This window comes from Apium graveolens, chromosome 7 (assembly GCF_009905375.1).
Source record: "Apium graveolens cultivar Ventura chromosome 7, ASM990537v1, whole genome shotgun sequence".
Lineage (NCBI taxonomy): Eukaryota > Viridiplantae > Streptophyta > Magnoliopsida > Apiales > Apiaceae > Apium > Apium graveolens.
The window spans coordinates 186,155,644-186,171,414 of record NC_133653.1 but is presented as its reverse complement, the minus strand read 5'-3'; the positions used below and the strand labels follow the sequence as shown (position 1 = coordinate 186,171,414).

General features: G+C 36.3%; 2 protein-coding genes across 3 annotated transcripts; both read right to left on the bottom strand.

Moving 5' to 3' along the window:
• Nucleotides 1–6,196: 6,196 nt before the first annotated feature.
• On the bottom strand, nt 6,197–7,487 carry LOC141674260 (uncharacterized). The gene is made up of 2 exons (XM_074480981.1): nt 6,977–7,487; nt 6,197–6,867 (listed from the first exon to the last, which is right to left on the bottom strand). Exons 1-2 carry the CDS (start codon nt 7,485–7,487, stop codon nt 6,197–6,199), a joined length of 1,182 nt encoding a protein of 393 aa, XP_074337082.1.
• Nucleotides 7,488–8,990: 1,503 nt separating this feature from the next.
• On the bottom strand, nt 8,991–13,633 carry LOC141670432 (uncharacterized protein At4g15970-like). 2 transcript variants are annotated; one of them, XR_012554538.1, is made up of 6 exons: nt 13,207–13,633; nt 12,178–12,538; nt 11,154–11,638; nt 10,967–11,038; nt 9,637–9,986; nt 8,991–9,535 (listed from the first exon to the last, which is right to left on the bottom strand). XR_012554538.1 is itself a non-coding variant. In XM_074476265.1 (5 exons), the coding sequence occupies exons 1-5, from the start codon at nt 13,521–13,523 to the stop codon at nt 9,493–9,495; spliced, it is 1,278 nt and encodes a 425-aa protein (XP_074332366.1). In that variant the 5' UTR covers nt 13,524–13,633; the 3' UTR covers nt 8,995–9,492. The 2 variants fall into 2 exon arrangements, 1 of the variants encoding a protein (XP_074332366.1); XM_074476265.1 differs by lacking the exon at nt 9,637–9,986 and having other exon boundaries at nt 8,995–9,535.
• Nucleotides 13,634–15,771: the final 2,138 nt, after the last annotated feature.

Sequence of the window (15,771 nt, the reverse complement as noted above, 5' to 3'; positions counted from 1 at the left end):
ACAAAAAAAAAGTTTAGCCTACCATAGTCATGGCTAAATACATGGAAATCATAAAGAGTTGAGAATACAATACAAAGTAAAGATGTAAAAGAGAAATCCCTATGTCGAAATTCCCAAGCACACAATCTTCTCCTTGAAGTCTTCTTCTCTCCTTCGTGGCTATGAAATATGTATCTCTCTAATAATATAAACCTAATCTATAAAAAGTATTTTTATTCTTTCTAGGAATAAAATAAGAGTTTCCAAAATTGAATGGGATTCTAAAGTCAAAATTCGTAGTTGACTTTTCTCTGCTGTTACCGGGCTGATCCGAATGTATTTTGAAGTGTAGACCATTCTCTAATTAAAGAGAATCTCGTTATCTTCGCGTGGGCTGTTGAATCGCCTAAATCTGATGAACGGAACTCAAGATACGACCCAAACAATAAGTCATGCTCCAATAATCCCACTAATCCGAATTTTCTTCTAATTTAGCTCCAATCCTTTCCAACTTAGAATTATTTGCTTCCTACAATAGAATATTACAAACTAATTAATAAAGGTCCAATTAAATACAAAACATAATCAATATGGGAACAAATATCATCTAAAATATACACAAATATATATTCTATCAAATATCCCCACACTTAGCATTTTACACGTCCTCGGGCAAATAAGAGAAATAAAATTATCTAATTAACTAACTCCACTTTCGTAGATGACACGATTGCATTGAGCATATGCAACAAGCCGTTAAACCCCTAGGCAACCCTAGTAGGACGAGTTATGTCTCGTGAGGGTTTATAGAAGATATACCCACAAAATCTACCCAGCCCATGCAATACAATCGTCCTCAAGCAATGAAGGACTACAGCTACCTACAATCATGCAACTAGATGATTACAAAGGATCACAAACATAATAGTGTACGCCAAGTCAGCAATACTCTCAAGATATGCAAAAGTTAAACACATCACGCTCACACTAAAATATCACCACATAGTACGCACAAGTGTAAAGTGCGCGTGTGTGCTGAGTTTAACAAAATGCTCTCTACTGAACCAAGAACAAAGACGTACAAGTTTCAACATGACAAGTCACGCGATTTAATAGCTCCTAACTTGATCACTAGAATAGATCTTAAACACTTCGTTACTTAGAACAAGCCATCATTCGAGCTTAGCAAGGGATTTTTATGTCTTATTTTTTTTTTTACAATACCACTAACTATACACATATGATTTTTAATGCTCGGTCTAAGGTTATGAAGCTCCTCAGGGTAAGTGAGTTACGTCCACCATAAGACTTCACAAGCTAGATCCAAGGTTGGGTGACTTCTCAGGGTAAGTGAGTTACGACCACTTTCAGACTTCGCCAATCATATTATACACACATCTGTATTAAGTGGTTTATTTAACCGTGCAATGGTTGAGATCCCTAAAAATTTATGCACTAATACTCATGTAGCGAGCGTTGGGTCAGTAATCCCAAACCATAAAAGGCTTTAGGTTACTAGGCACAAAGTCCCCTCAAACTTAATAACTCGAGTATTAATGAGCCCAACCTAGTCAATTATACCATTTTTTTTAATGTGTATTTTATTGATACTCATATATACTTTTTTAATCTATTTTTTTTAAAGATATTTACATCCCACAACTTCCCCCAAACTTAAGAATTTACGTACTAAGCTCAAAAATGAATAGTCAAAATTTTAACTATCAACAAGGAGCTACCCCTCAAGAAACAAGAATATCTAAGTCTCGGTTCAAGAGCATAAAAAGATTGTGTAGGGAAATAAGTTCTGCATTAGTGACACCACGCTTTGTAACATCAAGTGATCGTTAAAACAAGTTACACATAATATCATCATAGGTCAGTGACTTGGACTACTACTAATTCGAGATCATGCTTATGTTATGCAATGATATGCAACTAAAATATAATACAACTATATGATTTAATGCAATTTATATGAATTACTTTATGCAATGTGCAAATATTTAATCTAACATGACATGATTATCTAGCTACTTAAAAGACTATTTTTTTAATAACATTGAGAACACCTCCCCACACTTGAATGATTCATAGTCCTCGATGAATAAAATCTATCATATATACATCTATAAGGAATAAAATATTATCCTAAAAAAAATACATAAATTAAATAAGAAAAATAATTTACAAAGAAAGTGAGAAAAACTCCCCTATGCAATGGAAAGAAGTGTCGCTCGAAAAGAATATAAGAAACAGTTCCTCCAATTGTCCAAACTCCAGCCCAATTTAAGTAGATAATTAATTCAGCCCAGTGTATAACACAAGGTTAGCTGGTACAATTGTCACATTAGTAAATGTTGAGATCTAAAAGGTCAGGGGTTCGAGATTACGCAGCAGCAATTTCCTTCTTTTTTTTACACAGCAAGCAAGAAGGAAGTAAATGGACTGGTAAGCAATTGGGCTCATAATAGGCCCATAAGAAACATAGCTGCAGTCGTGAAACCTGAAGCGCGCGTGAGCATGCAACAGAACTGCGGGATCATGCCAAATCTATAAAATATGGCAGATTGTGATAGTCTAGTGAGCATGAGCTTGCAGTTAACCGGAGTGAGCATGCCAAACTGAATAAACATGACAGATTATGGATTAAGAGGAGCGTGAACATGCACTGAGATCGCGTGGTCATGCTAAATGAGAGAAACATACCAGACACCATAATAAAGCTGTGTGGACATGATGAACTTCTGCTAGATCATGCTAGATCATTTTATAATCTTCTATGTTCAAATACAAAGAATACATACAACATTCATGGGTTGCCTCCCAAGAAGCGCCTTCATTTATTGTCTTTGGCTAGACAATTTCTTTGCCTCATATTTTAAGTATCAGAAATGATCACATCATTAAGAGCCTCACTCTCCTTGATGTGGTTGGAAGGGTCCTCCAAGTTTGGTTTGAGACGATGCCCATTCACCTTAAATGTATTTCCATCATCTTTTTTAATCACCACAGCTCCATGCGAAAATACCTCCACAATTTCAAATGGACCAATCCACCTTGATCTCAACTTTCCAGGAAAAAGACGCAACCTAGAGTGATACAAGAGAACTTTCTGGCCCACCTCAAAATGCTTCCGATGAATCATCTTATCGTGAAACACCTTCGTCTTTTCCTTATAAATTCGAGCACTCTCAAAAGCTTCATTGCGTAGCTCCTCTAATTCCGAAAATTGTAGCTTGTGATGTAACCCAGCTTCATCGAAGTTCATGTTGAATTTTTTAATTGCCCAATATGCTTTATGCTCGAATTCCACTGGTAGATGACAAGGCTTCCCATAGACAATGCGATAAGGTGACATACCAATGGGTGTCTTGTATGCCGTTCTATAAGCCCAAAGTGCATCATCTAGCTGTTGACTCAAATCTTTTCGAGTTGATCCCACAGTTTTTTCCAAGATTTGCTTAATCTCCCTATTAGACACCTCTGCTTGTCCATTGGTTTGTGGATGATAAGGTGTAGAAACCTTATGTGTGATGTTATACTTGCGAAACAATGCCTCAATGGTCCGGTTGCAAAAATGTGATCCTCCATCACTGAGAACAACTCTCGGCATTCCAAATCTGGCAAAAATATGTGTCCTCAAGAACTCTCAAACAACTTTAGAATCATTAGTGTGGGTGGCTTTAGCTTCCACCCACTTCGACACATAATCAACAGCCAACAAAATGTATAGAAAACCATTTGAATTCAAGAACGGTCCCATGAAATCAATACCCCAAACATCAAATAACTCAACATTTAAAATAGGATTCATGGGCATTTGATTCTTGGAATTTATGTTTCCTAATCGCTGGCATCTATCACAAGTGCTACAAAATTCCTTAGCATCTTTGAAGATTGTAGGCCAATAAAAACCACACTCTAAGACCTTATGTGCAGTTCTTTTCGCTCCAAAGTGCCCTCCGCATGCATAATTATGAAAAAACCTTAACACAGATTCAAATTCATTATCAGGAAAACATCTTCTTATTACTAGATCGGGACAATGCTTCCAAAGATATGGATCATCCCACACATAAAATTTTAAATCATGTTTAACTTTATCCTTTTGTGCACTAGTCAAAGTATTGGGCAACATTCTGATGTGCAAGTAATTCACAATGTCTGCATACCATGGAATAAAGTGTTTTAGAGAACTTACCTCAATCCGGAGAACTTGTTCATCCAGAAACGTCTTAGTTATAGGTACATCTTCTTCCTCCCTCACCAAGCGACTCAGATGATTAGCTACAACATTCTCAGATCCTTTCTTGTCCTTAATTTCAATGTCAAACTCTTGTAGCAGCAAGATCCAACAAATGAGTCTTGGTTTTGCCTCCTTCTTGGCCAACAAGTACTTTAAGGCCGCATGATCAGTGTACACAATCACTTTTGTACCAAGCAAATATGACCGAAATTTCTCCAAAGCAAAAATAACAGCTAGGAGCTCCTTCTCGGTGGTTGCATAATTGAGTTTTGCATCATTTAAGGTCCTCGATGCATAATAGATAGCATGCACCTTTTTGTCTTTCCGTTGCCCTAATACAGCTCCAACATCATAATCTGAAGCGTCACATTATCTCGAAGGGCAAATTCCAATCAGGTGCTTGTATGATGGGAGATGATGTAAGCTTCGATTTCAGCTCCTCAAATGCTAACTTGCATTCATCGTTGAACTCGAACGGAACATCTTTCTGAAGAAGATTAGTTAGAGGCCTTGCAATTTTAGAAAAGTCTTGAATGAATCTTCTGTAAAAACCAGCATGCCCAAGAAATGACCTAATCTCCTTAACACTTGTCGGAGCATGTAAATACCGAATCAAGTCAATCTTTGCTTTATCCACTTCAATGTCTCTTGAAGAAATCACATGTCCATGAACAATACCTTGGGTCACCATGAAATGGCACTTTTCTCTGTTCAACACTAGATTTGTTTCTTCACACCTTGGCAAAATTAATCCCAAATTCATCAAGCAACCATCAAAATCATCACCAAAGACACTAAAAATCGTCCATGAAAACTTCGATAATTTTCCCCACATAATCATAGAATATGCTCATCATGCATCTCTGAAAAGTCCCAGGCGCATTACACTGAACGAAAGATAAGCGCCTAAAGGCAAAAGTACCAAAAGGGCATGTAAATGTTGTCTTCTCTTGATCTTCGGGGGCTATAGGGATTTGATTATATCCGGAGTATCCATCCAAGAAACAGTAATAAGCACGGCCAGCCAATCTCTCCAACATTTGATCAATGAATGGCAAAGGAAAATGATCCTTCCTTGTAGCATTGTTGAGAGGCCTGTAATCAATACAAACTCTATGACCAGTGATGGTTCTTTGAGGCACCAACTCATTCTCCTCATTCGCCACAACTGTAACTCCAGACTTTTTGGGAACAATATGCACGGCAGAAACCCACTTTGAGTCAGAGATAGGATAAATGATTCCATTATCCAATAGCTTGATGACTTCTTTCTTCACAACTTCCATCATAGGAGGATTAAGTCGACGTTGAGGTACTCTCACAGGTTTTGCACCTTCTTCCAAGTGAATACGATGAACACATAATGTGGGACTGATTCCTCGAATATCTGCTAAGCTCCACCCAATAGCTTTCATATGTTTGCTAACTACCTTCACCACTTTTTCTTCTTGTTCAGACGTGAGCTTTGATGAAATTATGATAGGCAATGTCTCTTCCTTCCCTAGAAACACATATTTGAGATGAGAAGGCAATGGTTTAAGTTCTAGTTCAGGTGCTTGAACAATTGACGGCAACTGCTTCTGAGTGGAACTAAGAGGTAGTACCAAGTTCGTCACATCTTTGACACAATCCACTCCATTTAGAGCTTTGCAGTGCTCCATCATACTATCAGTATAAATACCTGAACCCTAGACAATGACTTCAAAATTCCCTTCCTTGTCAATACCGATGCCCTGTGAAATTAATGTCTCTAGTTCATCTTCTTTCATCAACTCAAAGTACTTTTGTGCAAAATCTCCTGTTGTGCTCAATGCATAGCACATCTCGATGTCCACGGGGTACCTCATCATCTCGAACATGTTGAACTTTATAGTTTCATTATCAAAATACATACTAAGCTCTCCTCTTTCCACATCAATCCTTGTTTGAGCAGTGCACATGAATGGTCTCCCAAGAATTAATTGTGCATTAGGTGCTTTTTCCCATGTCCAAGATATACAAATTAGCTGGATATTGAAACATGCCAACCTGCACAAGAAAATCCTCCAAAACACCTTTCGGATAAACTTGAGATCTGTCAGCTAATAAAATCGTAACACCATCTGTTTTAAGTTCAGTTTTAGTACACAGTTTCTTATTAAGACTAGATGGCATAACATTAATCGACGCACCCAAATCAAGTAAAGCATTTTCAAATTTAGAGTTACCAATGATGCAAGGAATAGTAAAACTCCCGGGATCCTTACACTTGGTTGGCAATTTTCCTTGCAAAACTGCAGAGACATTTTCTTTCATCTCAACAACCTCTCTTCCCTTCAGCCTCCTTCGTTTAGTACACAAGTCTTTCAATACCTTGGCATATGCTGGTAGATTCTGAATGCATTCCAGTAGAGGCAAATTTATATGCACTTTGCGAAAGGTCTCCAAAATATTTGTCTCTAGTGCACTCGTTTTTGTCTGAACCAACCTAGCTGGGAAAGGCATATAATCGAAGCGACTATTAGTAATAACTGGATTTGAAGAGTTAAAAGATTTACCAGCAGATTTTGGTGAAGTTTGCGCCTCCAACTCTTTGTGCTCGCTTTCAGCTTCATTCTTTTTCTCATGCAAGATCTCATGAGCTTGTGAATCATCACTTTCTTCAATTTTTTTTATTGTGTGAAGCTTTTTTAGTTGCTGGATCTCTCTCTACTCCATGCATATCCACTTCATTTTCCAGTACCTTTCGAGTCGGGATGACATTCCTACCACTTTTGGTGGTAATGATGTTTGCATGCTCAAATTTCAGATTGGGATGTGTAGTTCTAGGCAATCGTCCAGGCTCATGCTCTTGATTTATCTTCTTGATCACATCCCCAAGTTGCTTCTGCATCTCTTTAATGTCTTGAGAATTTGTAGTGCATTGTTTTTGCATCTCCATTTGCCCATCAACCAATTTAGACAATAATTTTTCAATATTGTTGTCACCACCCATGTTTTGGGAACCTTTCCCCCTTTGCTGAAAACCAGGAGGTGTAGAAGTGTTTTGGAATTGAAATCCATTCAAAGCATTGCTAGTGTTTCCATACCTCAGATTGGGGTGATCCCTCCATCTTGGATTATAGGTGTTCGAGAACTGATTTCCACCTTGATTGGCAAATCCGACAGCATTAACATCCTCATAAGAAGGATCCATCAACGTAGGACATGCATCAGTAAAATGTCCAGGAGTTGAACAAATTCCACAAACTCGAGCCTTTGGTGTTTTACCACTCAACATTAATGCACTTAGCTTCTAAATGTTCTCCTCAATCTTTGACAGTCTTTGATCAGAACCAGCTCCTTGATTTACACCTGACATTGTACGACTCCCATATTGAAGTTCATTTGCAGCTCCCTTAGCAATAAGTTTCTCAGCAGCATCATGAGATAAATCCATAAAAGCACCTTGTGCGGCAGAATTCAAATACCTCTTCTCACCTTCAAGAAGACCTTGGTAAAAGAAATGTAACAGACTCCCTTTAGAGAAACCATGTTGAGGACATATCTTTTGCAACTTTTGAAATCTCGCATAATATTCAGCATAAGTTTGAGTAGCATTCTGACGAAGTCCAGCTATTTGACTTCTCATATTCATTACCCGAGTTGCTGGATAGAACTTCTGTAAGAATTCCTGGGCTAGCTTCTCCCAAGAAGTGATATACCCCACATGCAATTCTTCTAACCAGTCCAAAGCTGCTCCATCAAGAGACAATGAGAATGCCTTCATCTTTAAAATTTGAGGATCTGCCAAATCTGGCCCCATGCTTTCCAAAATAGTCACGAACCTAGAGAGATGTTGATTAGGTTCCTCAGTTGGAAGATCATGAAAGATAGGTAACCTCATGAGTAGATTTTGTTTGATCTCAAAGCTGCCACTCTTCCCAGTTGCAGGATTCAGATAGACCATACATGAATCGCCAAGATTAGCAATCGAGACAGCAACATCATCACGCAGTGTTTGTACAATTGCCATGTCAGCTAAAACAATTTTTCCTTCAATTCCTTTGTCTACTTGCTCACTTGAATTATCATTCTTCTTGTGAAAGAGCTTCTCAGGATTGTCTTCAAATGGTTCAAGATGTTCACTAGAAGTGCGTGTATTGACCATGTACCTGCAAACATGAAACGTATAAACCACACCACTAACAGAAACTAACACAAAATAAAAGTAAAGCAAACTCAATCCCCGGCGGCGCGTCGCCAAAAATTGATGTGACTCAACTTAGACCCTTTTGTGTCGAATGTAATGTAGAATAAGTAAGGGTATCGTTAACGCCAAGAATCAAGGGTTTGCTTCTTGCTTTTATCTTAAATAAAAATTAATAATAGAATTTGGTATGATTTGTTGTTTTTAACTAAACTAAATAAAACTCAATGAAAATTTGGTGTGTAAACAATTAGAAAGAGATGTTGGAAAGCATGTAAATCCACCACTAAACCCATGACATACAAGTCTTGAACTCTATCCTTGATGTGCTAAATACTTACAGAAAACCTGCCATGACCACATAGAAACAAATTTTGCTATTCATATAACCCCATGACCACATAGAAAAGTTAATATGAATTACATACTTATACAATTAATTCCATGACCACATAGAAAGATTAATTGACTTTTTAGAGACAACAATCACATAACAAACTTGGATGACCACATACCAATGTTAATTCAAGCATCTCTAAAAGCTTTGACGAACATATAAGCATAATCAAGCACATCTCAAGAATTCAAGTTTAATACTCATAAATTGTCATAAAGTTTAGGGTTTCAAAACAACCCTCCAACAAAAAAAAGGTTTAGCCTACCATAGTCATGGCTAAATACATGGAAATCATAAAGAGTTGAGAATACAATACAAAGTAAAGATGTAAAAGAGAAATCCCTATGTCGAAATTCCCAAGCACACAATCTTCTCCTTGAAGTCTTCTTCTCTCCTTCGTAGCTATGAATATGTATCTCTTTAATAATATAAACCTAATCTATAAAAAGTATAGGAATAAAATAAGAGTTTCCAAAATTGAATGGGATTCTAAAGTCAAAATTCGTAGTTGACTTTTCTCTGCTGTTACTGGGCTGATCCGAATGTATTTTGAAGTGTAGACCATTCTCTAATTAAAGAGAATCTCGTTATCTTTGCGTGGGCTGTTGAATCGCCCAAATCTGATGAACGGAACTCAAGATACGGCCCGGCCCAAACAATAAGTCGTGCTCCAATTGTCCCACTAATCCGAATTTTCTTCTAATTTAGCTCCAATCCTTTCCAACTTAGAATTCTTTGCTTCCTACAATAGAATATTACAAATTAATTAATACAGGTCCAATTAAATATAGGAACAAATATCATCTAAAATATACACAAATATATATTCTATCAATTTCTCACTAGACGGTGAAGAAGGTATTTTCCCACAGTGCCATTAAACCCAAATCCCAGGTGCTGTACTTGATCGTGCTGCCCTAGAGTCTCCACAATTTGACATAGAACCAACATGGATATGTAAACGGTCGGCATGATCTGCCAATTGCCATTACCAAAGTAGGCTTATGTATGTGTTCCCACCTTCAAACCTAAATCTAGCTCCCACCTCCTACTGGAGTGCAGTCCAGTTTGTGTACACTACTGGTACTTGTTTATGTATGTCGTCACATCAAAATGGGTTTTCTTTTCGTGATCGTCAGATTTTCTTAAGTTGCTGCACCCTGCACTTTCACAAGCAGGAAAAAGAGGAATGTCTGTTCCAAAAACAAGCTTTGCCATTAGTTCCTGCGCTTTGTCGCCTTTTGCAAAATTCATGCATTGTTGATCTGAACTACATTCATAATTTGTGCAAAGTTATCGTTTGACAAGCACTAATATTTTTGAATAAGTTTGAGATATTTATACTAATGTTTTCTCTTTGCTTCTCACGCATCTTTAAGATTTGAGGGGAATTTGAGTGAGGGAACATTTCAATCTCAGTAACTAACAATCTAAGAACAGAAGATTAATGGTAAGAGGGCAGCCTTACGAGCCTGGAGCGATTTGGCTATGATTCTCATCTAAACCGCTTTACCATTGGTAATATATTTGTAATTATTGTAATTCCAGTCAAGTTTCTATTAAGGCTTGAAAAGAGGAGTTTGAGTGAAGTTGTTGAATTGTCTATTTATAAAATCTTCTCCTCTCTCGTTTATCCATTTCTATTGATATATGACAAAACACTGTCGAGTTGCACACTGCACTTACTGCTGTGCCGGATATTGCTTCTATAAACTGCTTAAACCCTTACTCGATTACCAGTACAATAGAATGCGCTTATTTAGATGTCCCAACTGTACTACATATGATATATGGCAGTTTGGTCGCAAACACGTACACACACACACACACGAGAACTCAACAGAGAATCACATAAATATTCATTGTTTTCTTGCTACACATTCATCATTATAGATCAACATTTTTCTGTAAACATGTTTCCTAAATGCCTCTATATAAAGATGCCTATGAAACAAAATTTTGTCTATTTAGTAACAAAGCAACTATAATATATCTCTATAAAGTGGGGGAGAGTAACTCCATTCCCAGATGGATAAGGGTGAAGAAACATCATCATGTCCTAAAACATTCTACTGAGTATTGATATATGTAGTAGCAAACCTACAATGCTGTACGCAAATATTGACTATAAACATGTTAGTTTTAACATGTAAAGAAGCCTATTTTCAACTACCTATTATGCAGACCTTCTGCTCCTTCATCTGGATCCTTGTTTGACATATCTAAGTGCCGAAGGGAGCGTAGACTGGAAGGCCATGAAAAAAATATTGTTATAATAAATTCTGTCTTGTGTACTAAAATTAGTTCATAATAACCAATTAGCCATTTAGCCACTTGCTGGGAGTGACTGAAAATGTTACCTGCAATTTTGAGGAACCCGCCAAGATAATATAGACGATCTTTTCAACATTGGAGGCAAAGACATGAAGCGCCTCCAGTCCTGAAGCAAGATTCGCAGATCATGAAGTTTGCTTTCCAAACCAAAACAACAGTTGGCATGCATTGTGCAAACTTGGTTTAAATCTTTACTAGGCTCACAAAACCCCCCAAAGTAGTTGGTGTTTAAAAACCTTATCTTCAGTCCGATATCAGTGATGAAAGAATCATATTTGATACGATTTAGAACATCCTGATCATGCAATCCAGGATATGTTTCTTGAGCGGCATACCAGTACTTATAGAACTCTATGGAGCGGGCGTTAGACCTGACAAAACTAAACCCACCATTGGGTCTATTTCCTTCGACGTCAACTGAGTCGCCAGAATAATGATCACAAGCAATCTGAAAATCAGCGTCCAGATATAAATGCGGAAATGGATCTCTGAACCACATGATGTCAGCATCCTGGAGAAAGAAGACTAAATAATGAGTTCCGTATATTTATGAAAAATAGCAATGCAAACTTTGTATGTGTAGTTTAGATTTTAAATTGGATAATAGATATGCTAACTGACATCTAAAACAAAAGTTGAGACACTATCAGTCAACCAACCCAATTCACACATACTGGAAAGGATACAAAGTGAACATCAAAAGAATGCTATTATTAGGTCTTGCGATGAAAAATTGACACTGAAAACTCCTGGGAAGGTTGAGAGACAGAGTACTGAAAACTTCTGGGAAGGTTGAGGGTTTGTGTGTGTTCAGAGCAGAGGGGACTAGTCCCCAAAAGAATCAGCCTAAGTGAATAGCTCATTTAACATAACCTGTAAGGAGATAAGAATGTTATTTTCCATTAATGGTTTCTGTAAGTTGTCTTATGTCACTAGGGACTAGACAGAAGGGTCAAAGTAAGCAGATAGCACAACTCTCTTGCAGTTAGCTCTGTTTTTATGAAAATGATTCCCATTTGCAGCTTACAGAAATTCATTGATAGTACATACCGTAAAAATAAAATTGTAGCCAAGCTCTAGAACATAGCGCAGGAAATCAATCCTTTTCCACATCATCTTCAAGTAATCAGGAGTCATAAAATAGGCCTCTTTGGAAAAATCCATCCCTTCAGTACCAAGGGCAAAACAGTGGGTGTGTAAATCCAAGCAACGAAAGAATGCCTTTTGATCTAGAGCAATAATCACCAAATGATTCAAAAGCTTACGAGTCCCATCTCCACTTTTAAAGCTATGGAGGAAAAGATCGACAACGGAGTTTGGTGCTGCCCATGCTTCATTCAATGTAGTTATAATAACAGTCTTATTTGGTGTAGCAGCAGCCTCTAACACTCTTGCAAGCCTATTTATATCACTGTCCTACAGTATATACGAAATTAGTTACCAAAATAAGCACTAGCAGAACTACATGAATCAAAGCAAGAGAGTGACAAATCACACAGTTTGGTGGACGAAATAAAGCTAGATAGGATTCTAATGAAAACTTTAATATTTTAAGAATCAGAACTCATAATTTCATCCATTAGTCCTTCTTATTACATAAATTTTCAAGAGAAATAAATCCTACTGATTTCTGGATAGTCTAATTTTGCTTCCAAATCAATATTTTCTTTACAAATCTTATCACAAAAATTTGCACTCCATTTTTTTAATCTCAATCTATCAACCTTTCATTTACCAAATGTTATTAAGTTTCTTATGCGTTTTTACACATGTTGCAAGTGTTAACAAGTATTAACCGAACACAAATAACACCTAATATGCTTAAATTTAGAATACTACAATTACTAAATTTTAGTAACATTTTGCATCTAAAAAAAATGTAATCAATTGAAAGGCATATCACTAAATTATAAAAAATCTAAGAATATTTTTATCGGTGAAACCCAAATTTCATGTAATGTACAATAACGCATATGATATCTTGACCGGATAACGGAGAATTTTGTTAATTTATCTAGATCAAACATACACTATCTCGAAAAATAAATTCACAGAGGTTGACAGGGAGAGAGTCCATACCGGTGAGGATGTGTTATGTTGTTGTTGTCATCAAGACCATAACTGAAGCTGGAAGTAGGATGAAGAGAATCAGGAAACCGAAAACCGACAGAGTCAGCAGCTCGAAAAAGCACGTAACATGATGCCGAAACCCCAAAAAAGAACACTGCACCTATCAATATACGCCTGACAAGTGAAAACACTGAGTCCTGTGAAGATGACATTATTATTTTAACAACTAATAAATAATAATTGGCTGAAAACAAACGGCTGATCGCCTGTGATCTTCTCCGGTGAAAGGTAGCTAGGCGTCTGTGTGGTTGGAGATTTAATTTCATTAATTATTCAATATTCATTAATGTACATGTACAATGTGGTTATATATTTTTTTTAGATGAGAAAGAAGGGGGAGAGGTAGGAGACAAATTTAATAAGGGTGTTCATGTACAAAGGAGAGTTTTAAGTAGTAACTGAAATTAGGGAAGCTCAGTCGGTGATGGCCACAAGTCATCCCACACATGTTTACTATTTACCACGTGGCATTTGCAATTTCTATTTTTGTCTAATTAATCAATCAGTAGTGTTTAGATTAGTTTCTTTGGCAAATTAAATTACTAAATTAATTGTTATTACAGCTGGATTTAGATTTCTTTTCTTCTTTTTCTTATCCTTATTATTAGACTATACCAATTATATATATCATGTTTTGTAAATAGTGGGTAGGGGTGACAATTTTGGGTTCTGGATCGGGTTCGTGTCGGGTTGGATGTACCTGAATTTTTTTTAGTCTGACCCGAACCCGACCCGATCCGAAAACGGGTTCAAAAATTGTGGCACGAACCCGACCCGGTAGGTAGCCAAGTTACCCAAAATTGACCTGTTTGACTCGAAATAACCCGAAATTTAAAATAAATCAATAAAAATTAAATTAATAAATCTTAATTTTCAACATTACAAAAATAAAATATAATGTCAAATTAACATAAAAAATAAAAATATAATAAAACACAACATTACAAACATTTTGTAAAATTTAACCATATATATACATATATAATATATTATATTAAATATTTAAATAAACAGGTCGGGTTCGGGTATTTTGGGTCAACCCGGAAATGACCCTATTTTTTGGGGTAAATTTTTACCCAACCCGAACCCGACCCAAAAGTCAAAAATCCCAACCATAATTCGTACTTTTGCAGGATGGGTTCGTATCGAATTTCGGGTTGTGTCTGATTTTGCCACCCCTGATAGTAAGTAGTTTATAATTACATACCTCTGTCAGTTACATGCACTTTACATTCATGTATATATATTGTACACCATCTTAATAGAACCGTGACTATTCTGACCAATTAACTCTCATGGTATCAGAGCCACAACACACAAAAAAATCTAACTTCTTTTCTTTCTTCCTTGTTATACCTCTTCATCCATCCATCGCAAATGACAAGATTTCTTCCTCTACCAATATCCCTCCAACTGAATCTCTTCCAAAACTTACAAACTCTTCTTTGATTTCAGAAAACAATTCTTCTCCCATCTCCACGGACTATCCTCCCAACCTCTTTTATTTGGCTCATGCCGTTACTAACATTAAAACTCTAATCCCAGATACTCTCGACATTAAAAAATCAAACTATCAAAAATTGAGCCATTTCTTTATTATCATTGTTGGTCGCTTTCTTCTAGACGACCTCCTCCTTGGAAAGCCCAAACCTGATAACATTTCATCAGAGGAATGGCAACACGAAGACTTTCTTCTTCAGTCCTGGATATATAACACCATCTCAAATGATCTTTTCACAATGGTGATCTCTCCCACTACTATTGCTTTAGAATTGTGGACTGCTCTTACCTCTTTGTTTACTGACAACAAGGACTACCGCACTAATATTGGTAATATCCGGGATATAACGTGTAATTATTTTTGGTATTTGTGTTTTGTGTATATATGTGATATAATTTGTGAATTTTAATTTTTATATGTCTAAAATAAAGTATAGATTATTTTGATATTTTTCTAGGAACTAATATGTTGTTATATGATTTTATAAATGATTTATAGATTTAATTAATTATTTTTTTCAAATTAAATATAAATTATTTTGATTAATCGGGAATTGTCCAACTTCAACGGTTTTTACGTTTTTACTACCTGGAAGTCTCGGAAAAACTCCTTTCTAACCTAATTTGATTATTTTGAGCATTTTCCGTGTTTTGACTTTTTTGATTTGGAGTACGGTTTTACCTGTACGATTCCCGATACAAATTTTACTATACTATTTTCGTTTCGGTAGACCGATAAAACCCGGATTTTCAAGAAACGGGATATTTTGATTATACTATTATATTATCTTCTCGTAATTCGTGTAACAAAAGCGTTGAGACCAAGACTGTATTGTAAAAAGTCCGGTTTTGATAATTATCCTAAAATCGTACCGAATTGGATCAGTTTTATTAATACTTAACGATTAAGTATTCTATTTTTAAATCCGATATGATCCAACGGGGCACCAATATTCCATAAATATAAATAGCCAATACAGTATCTTATTTTGTTTAGATAAACACAATTAATCA